At 34.0% G+C, this 20,931-nt stretch overlaps 3 protein-coding genes across 3 annotated transcripts; 1 reads left to right on the top strand and 2 right to left on the bottom strand.

Annotated features, from left to right (window-relative positions):
* Positions 1-895: 895 nt before the first annotated feature.
* Positions 896-3,807, top strand: TRIADDRAFT_21776 (uncharacterized protein; the record flags this gene model as incomplete). The annotated part of the gene is made up of 12 exons (XM_002110059.1): positions 896-967; positions 1,138-1,278; positions 1,575-1,683; positions 1,767-1,817; positions 1,955-2,067; positions 2,228-2,310; positions 2,444-2,547; positions 2,623-2,767; positions 2,889-2,994; positions 3,178-3,251; positions 3,369-3,508; positions 3,662-3,807. 12 exons carry the CDS (start codon positions 896-898, stop codon positions 3,805-3,807), a joined length of 1,284 nt encoding a protein of 427 aa, XP_002110095.1.
* Positions 3,808-4,956: 1,149 nt separating this feature from the next.
* Positions 4,957-9,546, bottom strand: TRIADDRAFT_53707 (uncharacterized protein; the record flags this gene model as incomplete). The annotated part of the gene is made up of 17 exons (XM_002109519.1): positions 4,957-4,989; positions 5,058-5,105; positions 5,314-5,400; positions 5,480-5,617; positions 5,725-5,805; positions 5,880-5,985; positions 6,163-6,257; positions 6,356-6,441; positions 6,519-6,573; positions 6,685-6,762; positions 6,928-7,012; positions 7,191-7,241; positions 7,355-7,416; positions 7,546-7,624; positions 7,967-8,067; positions 8,877-8,966; positions 9,541-9,546. 17 exons carry the CDS (start codon positions 9,544-9,546, stop codon positions 4,957-4,959), a joined length of 1,281 nt encoding a protein of 426 aa, XP_002109555.1.
* Positions 9,547-14,706: 5,160 nt separating this feature from the next.
* TRIADDRAFT_21889 (uncharacterized protein) lies at positions 14,707-19,921 on the bottom strand (the record flags this gene model as incomplete). The annotated part of the gene is made up of 19 exons (XM_002109518.1): positions 14,707-14,792; positions 14,904-15,012; positions 15,117-15,320; positions 15,429-15,570; positions 15,654-15,732; positions 15,811-15,936; positions 16,028-16,100; positions 16,198-16,269; positions 16,367-16,505; positions 16,588-16,634; positions 16,701-16,782; positions 16,885-16,970; positions 17,062-17,119; positions 17,235-17,395; positions 17,490-17,612; positions 17,767-17,821; positions 18,054-18,173; positions 18,717-18,912; positions 19,795-19,921. The coding sequence occupies 19 exons, from the start codon at positions 19,919-19,921 to the stop codon at positions 14,707-14,709; spliced, it is 2,085 nt and encodes a 694-aa protein (XP_002109554.1).
* Between the last annotated feature and the right edge of the window lie 1,010 nt (positions 19,922-20,931).

The raw sequence follows: 20,931 nt of genomic DNA, 5'->3' as shown, positions 1-20,931 counted from the left end.
GTTGATGGTTATGGGACCTGATTTTGTCGTTATTTGTAGCAGTAATTTTTTGAACTTGGAGAGATGTTCATCTACACCATGGTAAGTGAAAATGATGTCACCTTCTTTCTGGCTATCGAATAAGAACGAAACTCAGTTGTGTGACAGCTCATTTTGCACACAACGAACTGCATACGTTGTACAGTAACGCTACTAGGACAAGAGCACCACTTCATAGTAAAGCTTATCAAAATTTCTGCTTGCGGATACAGTCTCTGGCGGTCCCTTCAGTCTGCGACTTCGAAAATGTGAAAAGTCTCTGCTACAGCCCTAGCCTCTAGGGCTTTTTTTTATGTTTGAGAGAAGTACATATGATATTTTTGAATACATGCATCTCGCACACTACTTACTGCACAGTAGCACTACTATAGCAAGTGTATTACTTCATCGTAGAAGCTCCAAAAACCCCTATACTGTATATAGATCGCTCAAGTTTATGGCGGCCACTTTCAACTTTTGATGTAACAGACAGAAAGACAATCTGTACTGTACTTATAGTCTATTGGCCTACTAAGGTAAGCGTACGCGTTGATAGTAAAGCGTATTCAATTTCTACGTCAATGCAGTCACTTTCAATTCTGTTCCTGTTCAAAGGTTCTGCAGACGTACAGTAAAATCGAGATCAGTCTGTTGCTGCCTTCTCATCAAGGATTGGAAACTATGGCATAGGTTATCCATCGACTTAGCCATTACTGCGAATTCAACTTCTATCTAATGCCAAAATTTATAACAAGTTTGTATTCAGTTCTATCAGCATTCAAGTTGAATAACGTGACCAGAAGATACTGTAATATTGAATCCTTAGCATAGAAAATATTGGATAAAAATGTCGCTTAGCCAAAGTCAATCGAGTGGAATGAAATTTTGGAGAGAAGCTCTACAGCAAGCTAAATATGTAGTGGCACCTATGGTGGATCAATCGGAATTGGTAAGATAGATGACTGATAGTGTGTGCTGAACAAGCTGTCAAACATGCATTATTCGTTTGTGCTGATTATATTGTTGTCCACTGAATTGCATGTATAACCATGATAAAATAGGCATGATCAATAACTTTATTGCAGAGTTTTAACTAAGTGACATGTTGTGATGAATTAGGCCTGGCGCTTATTGTGTCGTCGTTATGGAGCGCAATTATGCTATACTCCAATGCTACACTCTGCAGTGTTTATTCGTGATGCGACCTATAGGAGAGAAAACTTTAAGACTTGTCCGGAAGATCGACCATTAATTGTACAGGTTGATGATATATCCAATACGTAAACGACGATAGACGATACCGTTAAATAGGATAGTAGAAGTTAAATGACCGTGATAATCATCAATTTTAACGTACTACTGTGCTACCTACATGCCATACGTGTGTAACTTACTTACGTTTAATAAGCTAGAAACTGTAATGTTGTATTTTACTAGCCATTCTTACTGTGGTGTATGTAGATCACTTGCATAATACAACGGACGGTAGAGTGCGCTATCAATAAAGACCTACCATATCTAAAATCAAACACTTAGAATAATATCTTTCATTGCAGTTTTGCGGTAACGATCCAGATACCTTACTAAAAGCGGCTAAAATTGTAGAGCCACATTGTGACGCAGTCGATTTAAATCTTGGATGCCCGCAAGCTATTGCAAAGCGAGGTATAATAATATAAAATAAATTCTTGCAATTAGCAATAACCTATCAGCAGATAACTCTTTTCGACCATATCGTATACGGGTAGGTCATTATGGTGCCTTCTTACAGGATGATTGGAAATTGTTGGAAAAAATTGGTAAGAATCGCTGTAATGACGAATACTAAACAATTTTCGAGAAAGTGAATAACTAACCGAGCTGTGAAACATCGTGTCAGTTTATACATGTAGACTATGTTAATAATATCATCTATCTGTTACCTTTGTTATTTTAGTATCTCATCTTCATCAGAATTTGAAAATTCCTGTGACATGTAAAATTCGGATTTTTAATGACTTGGACAAGACAGTCAAATACGCTCAATTGCTAGAAAAAGCCGGGTGTCAGGTAATTATACTAGGATAGAAACTTGGTAAATGTTTTTTAGTAGGACAAACGTTACAAAATGGGACTTTTTCAAGTTGAGATGAACGAATAATATCTCTTTAAAATTTTATGGTAAAAATACTAGTTTGATTCGTGATTGTTTATGTCAACGTTCGTCTAGTTACTCACTGTCCATGGAAGAACTAGAGAACAGAAAAAGGAATTAACTGGATTAGCTGATTGGAACTTTATTAAAGTTATAAAGTAAATGAAATGCTACGCAAGCTTAAAAATACACCTAGATATTAACATCAAAAAACGTATTTTTGCAACATTTGCATATCACTTTTCATGTCACTGTACTAATTAATCTTGAACGCTATCTTATTTATTGCAGAGATAGCTTATCCATTCCGGTATTTGCTAACGGGAATATCCAGTATTTTGAAGATTTGGAGCGATGTTTTACCGCTACCGGTGTTGATGGCATTATGTCTGCTGGTATTTTAAAAATCAATACGATTGCAATATTCGGCCTACAAGATATTGTAACGCTTCTTATTGTATCCACTACAGAGGGTATACTAACCAATCCAGCCTTATTTTCCGGTAAACAAGTTTCCTGCTGGCAAGTTGCTGAAGAGTATCTCCAAATAGTACATCAATTTCCCTGTACTTTATCAAGTGTGAGAGGACATTTGTTTAAAATTTGGATACACGGGTTAGCATATTGAAATTACATACCCGTACGTTGCAAATTCGCTAGTCAAAAAAGAGCCGCAGTCATTTTTGGTAATAATATATGTATTCATAACTTTAACATACAAGTACTTTGTTTACAGTACTCAGCGCCATCTTGATCTCCGAAATAAACTTGCAACTGGAAAGTCTTTGGAAGCACTTGTAGCAGTCAATACAGAATTTAAGCAACGTACAATTGTACGTACTGTATAGATGGTAGTTCTCGGCTAAGACTCTGACGCCTTGACTAACTTACAAATTTGTTGCCTATGTGAAAGTTCATATCTTTTTTGACGTAGACTACAGTAATTCCTTGCTATCTAGTATTTACTGATTGAAAGCTAACAGTTTTATGCTCCATGTTAAGTACTGCACTCTTTAATTTTATAGGCTGAAGAGCAAACAGCAGTTGCTAACCAAGGTAAATTACCTTATTGGATTTGTCAACCATACATAAGACCAAGGTATTAGAGGATTTCTTTATTGCGCTCGGTTAGAAAATGTCTTTAATGATAGAAAAATGTGATTACTTATCAAGTTTATACCTTAATAATTATTCTCTGCCTCATACTATAATTCAGTCATTCATCCAAAAAATCATCCGAAAGGCAGGAAAGAGATGAGGAAGTTATTCGAAAAAATATAGAGGCATCGCGAAAAGCCAGAATCAAACGTAAAGGAAATAAAATTAAAAGCAATGGTTGCAAGAGGGAACGAACTGGTATCATAGTACACAATTTCATTTTACCAAACATCCGCATTATGCATTCACCCTTGCTTGTATTATCTTTAATGGATCCAATTAATTTTCCAGCTTCGTTACACCTTTGAAAATTTTCTGACATGGATGTCATTGTTATACTTGTATGCTTAGAATTTAAATACAAGCCATGTGCCAACTGCAGCAGCAATCCAAGTGGTACACGTTGTGAATATGGCATGTGTAGGAAATGTTGCAAGAGCAAGACATACAATGAAGTAGTCGATTGTAAAGGTATAGTGATATTCTACTATAGTTAACTTTCATTATGCAATTGCTTTGTTAGAAAGATCAACATCTGATTGTATATTTTATTTCATTCCTTAGGTCATGACTTTATATTTAAAACCAGACAACTTATCAAGGAAGGGAAATTACCGTCTTTTAAGCAGCTAAAAGAAGAGAAAAAATTGACTGAAAATAATTATGCAGCACATTACACTCAAGTAATAAGTTAGCTTGAGTTAAAAGACGATAGATAAATATCAACTTCAAATGTAGTAGTAGATATTCTCTGATACTCTTTCTAAAATCTGAAATAGGAGCCTAGATATCAGAACATTTTTTATTTTCTCTTAGAATTATTCGATTATACAGTCATATTATTTTGAAAAGTTTTAAGTGTTATGTTATTAGCACAAGACCTCATTTTTGTATTATATATACGATTGATATTTACTCTACGTGTTCCGGCTAGAATCAGGAGTAACGAGCTAGATTATGTAGTATGGCCGCTACATAGCTAGTCAATGGGTGATGAGAGTGCACAGTATACAGTATGTAGCCAGTGGTTTAAAACAATTGATTGATTGAAATATTCTTGAAAATATGTAATTTATTTATAAATTTTCAAATTTTATCAGATGCAGGTATGGTATGTCAGTAAAAATAAAGAAATTTATATTAACTGGAAAGTTTAATTATAATTTTTACCTTTACTCTGTCGTAAGTACTTAAATAAATTGGCCGTTTCTGGTCAACATTTCCATTAGTTATCGCAAGTCGAAAACTCATATAACTTCAGCAAGTTACGCGGTTCAACAACGATTGAAAGCAATGCAAATACTACAAGAATCTCTGATCACAACGTTACAGTTTATTTGTATTTTCACAACAATTAAATCGTTATTCACATAATCAAAACTGATTCTCACTTTACTCGAACACTATTTTTCCGATCATGATCATTACGCTGTACAGGTAATATACTCGACGTTACAACAAATCAGCTCAGTTGATAACGCTATTATTATAAAATATTTTATATATCCAGCGAAGGTTAGACACGCTCTGTTGTAAAATTATTTATTATGCAACTTAAACCTAAAGTAGAAGTGAATATAACCAATATTTGTATTAACAAAGGTTGAACTGTTGTTTTAGATCGATGGGAATGCCCTAGGGATGTATTAATTATTATTTTCGTTCTCTGCAGAGGATGTCTATAAAAAAGTATGAGTTGTATAAGAAATACGTACTCGAATTCTATTTATGACATATGGATTATTACCTTGACGACGATTTTATTTTTAAGTACGATAGATCGCAACATGAGGGCCTAAAATGTTAGTAAAAAAGATATATACTCGTCAATATGTTAACAAGGCAGTAAGTGAATTATATAACTCCGTGTAACAGAGATTTTAATTTAAGCGTTATTATTAAAACTACGATAGAGAAGCTATATGACCCATAATCTAATAATAACAATGGACTTGCAATGTCCTATAGAAATCGTGAATTTATATTACAATACTGTATTTTACCTTCATTCTTCTTTGATAATCCTTTCCTACCGATAAAGCTTTTTCGAAAGCTGATGTCCTATGATCGATATCGCGAGCATGTAAAACCTTAAAGGATCGTAAAATAAATTAATATATCCGAAAGAATTGTGTAATAGAAATTGAATTCGAAAATTATTTAACAGACTTTATTATGAGAATCGATCCGAGCATCTATAAATCCATCTAAAATGAGCGCTGTCAATTCGTTCTCTAAATCTGGAACAGTGGTATTAAAAGCGACAGCCATACGACGTAAGTCGGCCAGCACATATGGACTACAATACTGACATAGAAATACGAGTATTTATTGATCTCATGTACTTTAGTTAACGTGAACGATAAACTGGAATGAGTATAAAAATAAAAGTCCCTTATTAATAGTTTAGAAACCTGTTTAAGAGCTTTATTTCTAATCATGGTATATAATGTGTTAATGTGCGACGATAAGTAGATATCCAACAAGAGGCCATTCTAGAATAGATAATTTTTAAAAATTTTAATAAAAAACTGAAGCTGAAGTTGTGAAATAGGTACAGAGTGCTAACCTTCAATTTCTCTAGAGAGGATAAACAAGCCGCGTATTTAGCTTCGTAAAACTGGGAAATAATATCACGAAGCACAGGTTCTGCTTGCAGAAATAACTTAAAGGAGCTGTACACGAACGTAGAAACAGTAAATTGAACACATAGGAAATAGCTATTAACCAATTAATAAACAGTATGATAGTATACATAAAATGACGATAATGTACTAAGTACTATGTATACCACCTAAATCATGTAGCCGTTACAATTTATTTTGATTATACATTCAATACATTCGTTTTACCTGCTACAAATGACCTTCGAATGTAGCTCTTTTCTATCGAAAGAGACTAATGAGCAAATACCTCCATATATGGCTATATTGTTAGCGGTAAGTATCTATTAGAAGTATACAGAGCAAACAATTACGATTACTAAATTGACTGAAACTGTATCGTATTCCTAATAACCATATTACAAAATTTTTCACAATTAACCTCATTAAAACTACAGTCTTCATAGTTTGCTTCTAGAAAACGGCGTGCAGCTACTTGATATCGTTTTTGCGCAAGCTGAGCCAATCCTGTAAATACGTGCATATAGAATAATACAAATTTTAAATGCATGAAATGTTTATCACCTGTATTTTCTATAGCTTACCTGATGTACAGTTTAGGAATGTTTTAACATTTTTGTACTGATCAGTTTTACAAATCTGTGATAATAAGGATTCGAGATTAAATTTCATATTACACTTGCAGATATTAACATTGATGCCTGTGGGCTACAAAATCTGCTAGTCCGTATAATAAACTAAGCTACTTACGTCTTCTAGTTCGGGTATGGATTCAGCTTTACTAGCATAACTTAATACGTTAGTCCAACTTTTTTGCTGTATACTCGTCTACAAATAATTGATTATTACGATTGATCACTTTAAATGTTCTTTATTAAATATAAAAATCATTAGCTTCTTATTAGAATATATTCTCTTAAATTGATTTCAACGTTGTTCTATTTTAGCAATATTATGAAATAATTATGGCAGTAAAACTTCAAAATTTCTTACCTTAATAACGCTAATGCACATATTTATGATATGCCTTGGTGAGGTACAGTAGTCTCTTGCCCTAATAAAACTTTGCAGGGATAGACTACAAGATTTACAGAATATCATTAAATTGGATATAAAAATGAAAGTTTTATTATATGAATAAACGTAAACATTCAAGAAAAGTAGATTGCACAGCCCTAAGACTTTACTGTACGCATGTTAGTACTAAAGTTATTAGTAATATCTAAAATATAATAGCTAAATCATTCTCTCATCACCTAATTTCGCCACAAGAAAGTTGATGGTCTCCTAGATCATTATAACCTCTCCTGATCAAATGTAAATAAATTAAATTAAATAATGCAGTTTAATTAAAATTTAACTGAGTCGGCATTAGTGTCAAATAATAGGTGAGGTTAGATGCGGGAGAATATTATTTTACCGTATACTCTCTTTGATAGAGTTACTTTTAAAGCTTTTCAAATCGTTCTCCAACGTTTCAGTCTATTAACAAGGAGTATGCAGAAGAACGATATTGGTTTATGTGGAAATTATAATTGTGATCAGTTTGCATACTATTATGCATAATTATACTAAAGTTTATTTTATTATTGAAATAAGAAGGTTGCAAACCTTAATCGCTGCAGATCTTTTGGTTGTGTCTAGCCATTTTTTATTAATTTCAATTGGTTTTGAAGCATTAGTTGATGCACTAAAATCAAGATTTATTAGGCAACATTATATCAAAGTGAGCAATAAAGATGAAGTGTATAACATTTATAGGTGGTATAGAGATGATTGAGATTGAGGTATCATATCGGTAGTTTTATACTGTATAACTACTACAGCTAACAACAACTAGCAATTTATTGCAGCTTGAACATACCAATATGAATTGAATTTTTCAACCAATGAAACGTAGAGGTTAATATTAGAAGTCTCCATTACGCAATTTATAGCAAGTCTAAGTCATTACATACGTATATATAGAATTTCGATTAGTTACAGTAGTTGCTTTAATGAAACAGTTTTAAATTGCCTTGCAGTTAAGAACCTGAGTGCCTCTAACTTAAACGGTGGACAATGATCAGCTACATAAATAAGTCTTGATATCTTAGCGGAACCTTCATAGTTGGCAATTAACGCATCAAATTCCTATAATGAATTTCAATGCAACGAATTAATAGACAGTTTAAAGAATTATAACTTGCCAAGAAGTACTATGCATGACATTAATTTACAGCAGCATTAGCTTACTAAATCAAGCTAGTATATATTAAGCAATCTTGCACTAGTACTGTTCTATCCGAGATGGCAACTTTTAAATGTCATTGGAATAGATAATCTCAAGAATCGTAATTCAACTTGCTATTCTGTGCACAACATTACAATATGGCAGCATTGTATACTAAACTAATTAGCAGTCCATCCTAAACAATCTTATGCATTGCTGTCATATCCGCGATGGTAACTACTTCTACATTCAAGTGGAACTGACAGTGGAATTATAATTATTTAATATTGTACATGATATTACTACATGGTAGCATCCATTTCTTAACTAACTGACTGTGCATTCAAAACCACTTTGTACCATTATTGTAATATCCGAGATGGTAACTACTTCTAGATCTCAATGCAACAGACAGTCTTATATAATTCGGGTACGATATTTCGGCAATTTAGGTGCACTGATCAATATACTATGCAGTGTGCAAGCGCGTATGATATTACTCCATGGCAGCATTAGTTTCTAAATCAACTTGAAGTGTAACGTCAACAATTTTGTACCATTACTGTATTATCAGTATCCGAGCTGGTAACTAGTACTCGACTTCAATGCAACAAACAGTCCGAAATTTATGATTTAATATCGCATTCTATATACAACATTACTGTACTGCATGTCAGTATTACTATGGTGAACTACAGTAGCTAGCAGTATATCGTAAGTAATCGTTTACCATTTCCGTAATATCCGAGATGATCGCTTCTTTTTCATTTTCACCGTCTACATTGTCTTGTATATCTACTTGCATAGGCTCGTAAGGATCCTAATCGATGAAGAAAAATAGTAGAAATAATATAAAACAATTGGAAAAGAGCAATATAAGTAGTCTCAAGATAGCACATTTTACATAGTTTATCCAGTACGTAGGTAAAAGGGTAAACATTTTGATCGATCCCGCTCAACCAATGAACAACATCAATCATCTCTCCCTTATCATGACTCTATCTGTTATGCACTCCATTATTTGTCGAATAATCACTACAACTGAATGGCTGAATACAAGCCTAGGCATCTGTGACGATGGTAGGCATGATTTAGCAACTGCTAGCTAGAAATATAGTAGGCTAATCCAAGGACTTGTTCACATAGTCCTTGGCTAATCTAACAACGCAGCCTTCGACGACTGCATATAATTAATATAAAAGTACAGTATCCATATTCCAATATGATCAATACATTGGCAACTACTGTCCTCTACACTACTCCATCATGAACATTTTTTTCTCTTCACTTCCTAATGCTATTTCTCCTTGAATCATGTCGATATCCAAATGCAGTAAAAATAAGAGTTTAATGGCTAATAAATAGAAGATTCTCCTTGGTAAGTTTTGCCTTACCTCCATGATGAGTTGTTTAGTAATGGTGTTGAATCAGCAGTGTCGCAGTGACTGAACTGCACTTGAGAGAGTACAGTACTTAGTATTGTACATTGTCTCTGGTCTTTGTGCGTCTTTTGTCGATTTGTAGCAAGTTTAGTATTGCACAACAAGTGTTGAATGTGTACAAACATACAGACTGTACAGTACATTACAGTACAGTACTGAGTTGTACTGTAGTCGTGGAAATCGTACCGTATCGTACCGTACTGAACCGTGCCTCACAGTATTTAGTATTGTACATTGTCTCAGCGTTTTGTGTGTCTTTATCGATTTGTAGCAAGTTTAATATTGCACAACAAGTATTGAATGTGTACAAACATACAGACTGTACAGTACATTACTGTACAGTACTGAGTTGTACTGTAGTCGTGGAAATCGTACCGTACCGTACCGTACTGTACCGTGCCATACAGTATAGTACAGAACTGCATACTGGTCATTGTACCGTACCTCGTATGATACGTGGGCCTCGTACGCCGACCGATTCTGTCCGTCTGTGATACATATTTTCACTGCTAAAATGATCCAAAAGTGATACAAGCACAGTATTGAAATTGGCTGCAGACTGAGTCTACATGTAGTCGAATGCTTGGATGCGACAGAGTACTTGCAAGTCACTACCTATCTGGACGCCATTTGATTGGCTTATAGGACAGTATCGGTAAGTCGTTCTCCTTAAACGGTCAACTTCGTTTATGACGGTCACTTCGTTTTAATGAAAGAAGAAATCCAACATGTCTCGTTCATCTTCGTCCACCCGAAATAATAAAGGTAACAGTAAAGGTAATGTTGAATAAGATGAAGAAATGAACTTAATGATAAAGTTATAAATAACGTCTTCGCATTGCTATGCAGGATACAATTTAGGCTACAGTAGGTTTAGTGTCGTCAAATTATAGTGTTTATTTTGCCTGTGAGAAAAGGCTAGCCAAGGATTTCAACAGTCAAACGACCAGGGATGATACTCCTATTGATACAGACACTACTCGAATTCATAGATAGACAGTGTCAGTCTAAGGCAGTTTTGCTTGCCATAGCAGCGGAGAAAATGGAGTCATAAAAATAAATTAATTCGCGTCTATTTGCCAAATTGGCCTATAATAGCATCTACAAAATTCCTACAGTAGATCGTCTAGACCGTACTCAAATGACGAAAGTAGTTGTTGACAGCATAAGAAATAATTGAATAAACTTGACCAAAGAATTTCGCTCAGTGATTCAATGGATTACATTAGGAAAGTTTCAAAATGGAGTCTAATTGATGTTAGCGTCATAATGACAGTGTTCGACGACCTATGATTGCTGCGTAGCCTAGGGATCATTCATCCTCTATAGGAGTATAAACTTGGACTCTAAGAATCACTTTGATAGGGGCTATCGAAGACTAAAAATAATCAATGCAATGCTCGTAGTACTGTATTTTTCTTGACTATTAACTAGAGGGTCAATGAACTCAAAGATGACTGAATAGATTATTGCGGCGGTGCTTTTACTCTAACAACCACTTCAATATGGCTATCGAAGACTTAAAATAATTAATCAATGCAATGCTCGTTGTATTATTTTTCACCATAAATAAGAGGGTCAGTGGACTGAAAGATGCGTGAATGGATTATATTATTACAACAGTGCTTTAAGTCTAATAATGACTTGATATGGCTATCAAAGACTAAAAAAGAATCAATGCAACGCTTGTAGTACTGTAGTTTGCTTCACAAAGAGAAAGTCAATGGACTGGAAGATGGTTGAATGGATTATTAGGACAATGTTGGATCGAAGCGTAATGAGTTTACACATCCAGATCTTTCATCCGCGGTTTATGCTGAATTTTATAACGAACTTAAACGTGGCTATCGATGGTCGAAAAATCATACTATTCAATGTACTACTCGTACTGTATTTTTCTTCACAAATGGAGAGACTAGAAGATGGGTTGACCGATCGTGGATTTAGTATGGAGGCATAATGCGGTACAAGAAAGGAGCGTCATTGAATAGAATAGCAGTATACTACTTGATTCCTCACTACTCTCTGATATTATCGATTAAAATAGCTTCTATTCATTGATTTGAACATACAATTACAATCGCTGAATTATCCTTGCAGTATACTATGATGAAGTATACACAGATAGTTCTAGGCTAAGCTATGTAGACTGCCAAAGCTACTTATCGTCCCAGCACTTTCTACAGTACTGTATATGTATATTGACTGTTAGTATACTGATAAGTTGTTCACTTGAGATTTCTACCTATATACCAACATACATTGGAACACGGATACTGATCTTAGTATCTATATGCACGGGTATTTACGTTTAAAGCAACATCAGATCGCTTTTAATCAATCTTTCGCTCATAGATTACATAATAATGTACAGCCTACAGTATATAATCTACCATTTTCTAACGTTTATTGAAATCAAATGTGATCATTATAAACGGATATAATTACACCGTCAGAGAAAATAATGCAATATTTTTTCCGAGTAAAAACTGCAGACTGCATAATTTGTCTACACAATACCAGTCACGAGTTACGACCAATATCCGTGTTTGCTTTACCGGAAGTAATAGTAACCATAATGATGGATTTCATCATCAATTTTTTTAATCCTATTCAAACTGCCTAAAATTGTCCAAGGCAGTTATCTTTATTAATTTACGCAATATTTCAATATAAAGATTTTATTTAATATGCAGCCAGGACTGGTATAAGACGGAATAACGATGTTGACTTACTGAATTCGCATTTAGTATAATTGTGCATTGCTATGTGATATATTGACCTGAGAAATATAATGATTAAGTACAGTATACCGTACTAATGTAAGTTCGTCTTTTATTACTGCACGTATTGTCTTTGGATTATTTATTATTTACAAATTGATAGGAAGGCTTTAGTTAAAAAATACTAATTTCGAGTAAAGTATAAATTTAGAATAATATTTACGATATGGAATGTGTAAAGGCTACCAAATCAATTTCACTTAAAAGACTGAAGTTCTTACTCTTGCTATTATTGCATTCATTAATAACTAATAATTTTAGGGATATTGCAACGATAAACTATTTAACAACTTTCAAATCGATATACAATAGTCTCTCACAAGGAGTTCTCACATAGATCTACTATCAATGATTTATCTTGTGATTAATACTTATCATGTATACGTAATTTTTATTCTTTAACAGTAGGTGAAAATGGAGGAATAACTAACACTACTCACAAGTAAGTTACCCAAACGCAATAGTTTGATATCTGGTGAAACATATCAAATCATTACGTATACTTCAATTTCACTGTATTTCCACGGTAATGATATCGTATTTCCCTGCTACATGTTAATACTGTAGATTGATAGTAATTGAATTGCATCATACTTTGAATATCTTAAGCAATGAAATCCAATCTCAATGTTACAGAATGACAAGCAGCCGAACACAATCTCACGTAACATCATCTTCAGGATTAAGCCAAGAAATGAAAAGTGATCAACAAGCGAATGCCGCATATTTAAGGAAGAGTATGGACTCATCTATTATGTATTTTTCTATTCTAAATTGTGTATAATAAGAAATTATGCTACCTCAATGTCAATAAAATTTTTAAATAAACACTCATTGTGCTACGCGCCTTATTCATACAGATTGGCAAGAGATTGAGGAAATGGTTAATAAAATGGATTCAGGTACTCACCTATAAACTGTTAACTTCGCATTGTAATAATTATAATTCTTACTGCGTACTTTACAGTAATAAAAATAATAATCATACGGTATAAATGATTTTATAATTGATTTCTTATAAAAACTTGATACTTCGTTATGCTATAATAAGATTAACTTTTTAATGTTTCTGATTTACGTTGGTTATGCTAAATTTTGATGATATCTATACCTACAAGATAGCTACACTGTCATGAGCAGTGAATTATTTCAAACTTAGATGTAGACCATGGAGCCCATTAAAGATTTAACTTTGATAATGTGATGTGATTTTCCTTAAAATAGGAAAACACGATACGAAATTGGAGATTTATGTTCAAAAACCTCAGAATAATCGAGAGCAACAAGGTATCCTGATAAACGTTTATTTAATTTTTCAATTAATTTGTTAAAGATATCGAAAGAATATGGAATCACTGACATACAATATTACTCTTTTTAATTAGAAATGGCAAACATGGAATTATTTGATATCGATAGTTGGCTGGATCAAAGAAGAGTAAGATCTATTTGATATTGGCCAAAGTTGGCTGTGAAGAACGACTATTTCACGAAATATTTTTATTTACCAAAATGTTACTTATAATTATATAAAAATATATATATATATACGTATGCAATTATTATAAATGGACACCGTTTTTAATTTTGCGAATGCTTTAAGCCATGGTTTATGGATGAGATACTCCCATCCGTTTAGATTTGATGTTAAGATCAGGGTATTAGAGAAACAAATTCTCTCGATATCTTTGTTGTACAGTAATGTCATTACCAAAACGGCAGAAACTATAATTTATTTTTAGCCATTGTAAGCATATTTGTACGCTTAGTACACATTTTAGGGTTGTTAACGTTTGTAAAATACGATAATTTTGTTTCGATATACTATTCAACCTCGTAAAAATTTAAAAATTAACACAACGTTATGCACTATTCATCGCCGAAGTAGCAATTGCTGTGAGATGCCCCCCACCCCATATTATGTTATAGTGCAATTTCAGAACTCGTACGTTGAGTACAGAAAGTAGACTTTTAACATTAATTGTACAAAGCTAAAGCAATTTGCCCAAGCAATTCATATCAGTTTTACCACAGAAGTAATATTTATACCACGTGTAGACGAGTTTAAGTGTCAGCTGAAATCTGTGTTATAAATAAAAATATCGTATTTCATCACTGAATAAATCATGCTGGATAAACAATCAATCACAACGAGAACATTATAAAATAATTATAAATTAATTACATAGATTTTAATCGATTTAAATTTTATTCCGAATGCAAATGTTACAGAGATTCAACCTCAGAAAAAGCAATCGATAAAATAGCCGAAACTCTTGTCACGATATAATTGGCACCCAGAGTGGACTGATATTTTATTTATTTGTAAAACAAATTATTCTATCGGGAAGAGCTCTTCTTTGACTAAGACCTCTATGACTTCCTCGACATAATCATCTTCAGTATTCTTTTCTTCTTCTTCTGTAATGTAGCATAAAATCAAGACCGTGCAAACAATAATAACAGTCAATCTGCAAATCTTTTTTATATCAGAATGTAAAAAATCCCTTCAAGGTTTTATAATGTGCTTACCATAACGAAGGGACCTTCGTTGTACAGCTTCCCTTTCGTATACCTTCGTCTTTTGTTCACGATAAGTTGTGTAATCTTGTACAAGCTTTCGCCTCTTATCAACGAGTTCCTATGTAAAATAGTATGAGACCAATTTAGAAACTGATATACAATATGCTAAGTTAGAATCATGCCCAAGTGCTAACGGATTAAAAATACAATTTGTTGTTTTACCTTTGACGCTTTACTTTGACTCATACGATCTTTGGCATCGAAGGTACGTTGATATTTTTTCAAATCCTTTTTAATACGTGAAATTTCCTCGGCGCTGAGAAGAGTTGGAGGTCGAGGACGCCATGAAATGATTCCAAAGTTATCTATTTGTTCTTGGCGCAAACATTTTCCTTGGAATGACCACGCAGTATAACCTGCATCCATCTTAATACAATGAAAAAATTATCGATACGTAAGTATATAAGGTAGACTGAATATATAAAAATGTTACAAATAAATGTTTTTTAAGTTGTCTGTTACTCTATTACTGACCTTAACAGCCCAGCTACTCACTCCAGTAATAATATATCTTCCTGTAGGATCCCAATTGATATCAGTGACTTTAAAGTGTTCACCGGTACCCATAAGCGTTATATCGGTACTATCATAAAATTCTAGCACACCATCGGAAGATCTGAAATGCAAGTTTACATAAAATTTAATATTTAATGCAATATTTTTAGATAAGAATGTAATGACTGCATCAGTTAAACATACGTTCGTAATTGGGCCAAAACCACAAATCTGCCATTAGGTGACCAAGACACAGTATTTACTTGTACTTTTTCTATGGTTTCTAACAATAAAGCATAAACGCTACGTTAAATACTGCACTTGCAGCGACTCAAATGCAAAAGTATCTCAATTAAATTACTTAGACAAGATAGTTGTCCTTTAGCATCATGCAATTCGTAAAATGATGCAGAGCTGCGTACACCCTCTCCATGAATAACAACTAATTTTGAGCCACCAGGTTCGATTCCACAATCGACAACGGTATCTAAGTAACAGATAAGGATTGAGGTTGTGAGATTTAGTTTGAGTATTGTAGCCAGTTAAAAAAGAAAATCAATATAATTTGAATGCCTTACCTCGCAATTCAATATTATCTACCGGGATTAGCTTTTGTCTGACATGAAAGATTTCAAAGTTGCAGAATGAAATCTGTACAAGCATCAAAGTGGGATTTATAATTATAGAGAAATATTGCTACGGTGGATCACCTTGAAAATATTATAAAATAATTTAGGTTATATGTTACCTTCTTGTTTTTATTCATTCTGCTCACTTGAACACAAAGGTAATCCCCTTTACTTTGCCAAAACATTTTACACTGTACGTAAACAAATATAAATATTTACTCAAAAGAAACTGACAACACTACCGATAAACAACTACATTTATTCAAATTTATCTGAATAAATACTAACGTCAGCGACACTAAAGAGATTTTTCGATCGAATTTCATTTCGCGTTGGAATTTGCATTAACGTTACTCGAGCAGGGATATCTTTAACTTCTGGAACCCAGAAAGCCAAGACATGATCACCAGGAGACCAGGAAAAGTCCCTAGCGTAAAAATAGTACCCAATTATAGAAATATGAATGCCTTAGCCCAATAGAATTTTATTAATATAATGTAATTACTCACTTTACACATGGTATCTTGATACTCTTCTTATCTAGCAGTCCACACGTCTAAAATAAAAATAAGCCTTAATTTAACAATATTACAGGACTACCGTTGGTAGTTAATGAATATACCTCTGTATCATAGACACTAATACAAGCATCTTCTTGCCCAGCTTTTGTTATTCGAGCAAAATACTTTCCATCATGACTCCACCTATACGATGATAATTATGATCAGATCTCGATATAAATACCAGAATATTATTATGCTTGACTAAGCAATAATATTAAAGCTATTAGAGATTATAGTACTTACTTTAAGACAGGCCATCGGATTGCATCAGGTTCACAATAAAATCCACGTTTCTTTTTTCCAGTGCGAACATCCCAAATAATGATTGGCTCCTACGGTAAAAGTTGAAATTATCGTAAGGCAGTTTAGAACACTATATTAGCAACAATCCTAATATCTAACTGTACTAATTATAGATACCGTTTGATCATCGCCTTCCTTTTGCTCCAAAAATTCTGGACTGAATGAAACAAGATATCTATGATAACGATAAAAATTTGAATCTGTTCAGCAATGGATTATTCCTTTACATGTTTTTTACTTATCTCGAACATTCTATTACAGTTAATAAAGTATTTAATTACATACTCTACCTTTCGCATGGTGAGAAATCGATATGCTTGACATTTCGATGGGTAAATCTCATTTTTCTGTCGAATCCTTTACCACCCCATAAAATGATCCCCTTATCGTGACATGTTGCAAGGTAAGTACCTTTTGGAGTCCATTTAACTGCAGCAGATTCAGTCCAGTGCTAACATAGAGTGGAAATAAAACTATGAAGATTGTACTTGGTAGATAACGGTATTGGTACAGCCAGTAGTAATGTCTACAGAATATAGGCTTACCTCTCGTTCAATTATTAGCGTAGGACTGCGAGTACTATTCCAGTAAATGCCAGTGTAGTGGCCAAACTGCATAGCATACTGGTCAGCACAGTCAGGATCTTGTAACCACCAACGTAAATTCTCCTAGTTAAGTCAAGTTGTCAAGAACGAAAGATAAGTTAAAAAGATTAAATGATAATAATTAAACTTATACGTATTACCGAGAGTAGTGTATTAGTAAAATCAAAGTTTAAATTACAGTCATTTATTGCTATTAGATAATGAATATCGTTTCTACCTCTTCAACAAATGGATTAGGCTCGATTTTTTCCTGTGAAGGAGGAGAACGATACCTAGTAATAAGAATAGAAAGTTTCTGAGTGCATCATTCGGAATATTAACCATTTACTATAAAATTGATCAATGTAAAATATCAATAGACTCTAAGCGATATCTCTGACAATCGATCATTGAAAGGGTAGTTGATTGTGTTTAAAAGTTTAGATCAATAACGTAACAAAATATTTTTATTCAAATACTATCAACACGAACTTAAACAAGCATAATAAGGATAGATTCGCTTACTTTTCAAAATCATTAAATAGATTGACAGCAAAAATGTGCTGCTTATCAAGTGCATAACCATTGGTTGCTCTGCAAGCGCTGACAGCTTCTTCTTTGGTAGCGAATTCCAGGAAAATATATCTAGATTTAAATTTTAGTGTTATCATTCGTACACGTACTGAGAGGAATTGCAGAGTAGACAGCATATCATTCCAATATGCTAGTTGGTATCTTATGATTTCGCTAAAGTTACGTCTATTTCAACTGAGAATAAATGTTTATAACAGCACTGCAATTATTTGACAAAATATGATATAAGTACGAGCTTATTGGTTAGATCGTAAGAAGACCTATACTATTCATATGTATGCAGTATAGATAAAAATGGGTACTGCAATTGCGTACACAGCACTGAAGCTAGTAATAAAGGTGAAGTATTTATAAATGACTATAGTTTCATTCAAATAAGATATACTCGTGTTATTAGTTGAAGAATACAGGAAGTAGTCATTACAGCCTTCCAATATACAGTAGATGTATCTATGCATACATTATCGTAGCAAGAGTGCCAACATGTCAATAAACTACCGTTATTCCATCCATTTTCGTATGGCTAATCAGTTGGATACGATTCAATATCGTATGTATGCATGCACTAAAGTTAGTAACAGTATGCTAACTTACCCTTTAGTTTTGCCATTGCTACCTTGAGGAAAGTAATTGGAGGTTACATTTCCAAATCGACCGAAAATTCGTGTGATGACATTTTTTAGTTTTTCTAATTTCTCCTGACCAACTTCGGGTACATTGTCAACCACCAGTAAACTGCTGAGGTCATCATTGGCAATTGGGCAGATAAAACCGCCTTCTGCTGCGACGTCTACATGGTATGACAGATTAGAGAAAGATAAAAAGTTTAATCCATTTACTTTCACCTATTGCTACGAATTCTTTTATGCTATTACGACATGTAAGAGTGTATCCTATAGCTGTACCATGTCATGTTGTTTCATTCATAAGGATATTGGGAATGTCCGTTTTATAGTATATAATGTCATCGATACTAATAGTGGGTACAAGAATAATCCTACTTGTGAATTTTATGACTGCAGGTCATTGGCTATCGACATATCTATCTTATAGTTAACTGTACCATACAGGTTAGAGAAACACAATCGTAAGAAATCTACTTTACTGCAAAGCCTCTAATGTTGTTTCACTCATAAGGATATTAGAATTATCCGTTTTATAGTAATATCGACTACTACGCGTGGGTGCAAGAATGACCGACCCTACTTCAGAGTATTATGACTACAGGGTCATTTGTTATCCCTGGCAGCATGGAATACAGTCAGTAAAAATTACAATATTTAGTGGAACTCAATTGAAGACAAGCTATATGGACAAAACAGTACTTTTTTTTTTAACTTCTTATTTTGTTCACAACCATCGCTGTAACCGTATCACTCCTGTATGAGTTGAATAGAGAGGAGTATTGCACGTACTATTGAAGAACTTTTTGCACTCACTCATTCTATTTATGATTTTACAAAATTTCAATCAAGTTATCAATCGAGTTTCTACTTAGAGTTAGACTGAATAGTTATCCTCTGTATAAAGGTAGAATCAATTAGTGTAGGACTATCTGCTTGGCAGATAAAATTTTTCAAAGCATGAACTCGCTAGCCATCAAACAACGACCACTGAGTACAGCCCTTGCTATTTCCAACTTGAGTTGCTGTAAAATCTATGCCAGTCATACCTCTATCAGTTAAATTGTCGACAAAGTCCGGTGGATCTTCAAATTGAGCATCATCTATTTCGCTCTCATCAATTAAATCTTCGTCGTTCTCTTCTTGATTTGATTTGTCCGTGGTATCTTTCTCCATAGCCATGGCGTTGAATGATAAGATGGCCTCCAGCGAATGGCGAATCCAGTCTTACCGAGATACTGAAATACGCCAATCTTGGGTATAACGCCTGTACTGAATGGAGAACTTCAGTCTAATCACTGTAGGAGTTACGTCTGGTCGGACTGAAATCATATCAAATAGCGTTGGAAGCCCTACCATACTGAGCGTAGTGAATACTATAGACAGTGCGCCAGTTCAAAGCACATTACCCAAGTACACGTGGCCCCTGCGGTGCTAATGGAGCGAAACTACAGTACCGTATACTGTGTCTGTGGTGAATAGTACTGTGAAGTGTAGACTGTACACTGTAGCTGTATAGCGGTGAAGGGCTTCTCATGTTAGAGCAGAGACTTTGAAAGAGAAAATCCTGGCCATTTTTTTTTAAAACTCCCTGAATAGAGGTTATAAAAGATCAGTCAAAGTAATAAAAGAGACTTTTCACTACTGTACCTCAGCGAGGTGCATGTAGGGACTTGTAAGAGAAAGAACTTCAATATACTGTACAGTATAAGCAATAATCACTGTCAGCGCTGCTTTACTGTAAATACTATTATTACCGTGAGGCTTATCCAATATCCATAAGCATGGATGGACAACTAGACGCACCTGAGATGAATTGGGGATTCAAAGGAGAGTCAGTGGCTACCGAGTCATTGAGTCAATACCTACCTGTACAGATGAGAGGGGGGGGGGGTAAGCATTGATTCAAACCACTTTTGCTATTCTCGTATGGTCTACTGTACAGTAGTGTAATACTATAAATAGTAAAACTACCATATTGGCAGCACCTTCTGTAGTCCATGCCATAACCTGGTGAGCGTTTCCTCGAAAGCCACCATTATGCATCTAGGCAAAGGAAAAAAAAGCCATTTGACCACTTGTAGCCTACTACTAGAAACTCCTAGGAGTTTCTACTCTACTGTACTGTATCAGTATGAATTTCACTTAATCACTTCAATCGCCACGTGATTTCTACAGTATAGTAC

Source organism: Trichoplax adhaerens, genomic scaffold (genome assembly GCF_000150275.1).
Source record: "Trichoplax adhaerens TRIADscaffold_2 genomic scaffold, whole genome shotgun sequence".
NCBI classification, from domain to species: Eukaryota; Metazoa; Placozoa; class Uniplacotomia; order Trichoplacea; family Trichoplacidae; genus Trichoplax; species Trichoplax adhaerens.
The sequence above is the reverse complement of the archived record's forward strand: the minus strand, read 5'-3'. Positions and strand labels throughout refer to the sequence as shown.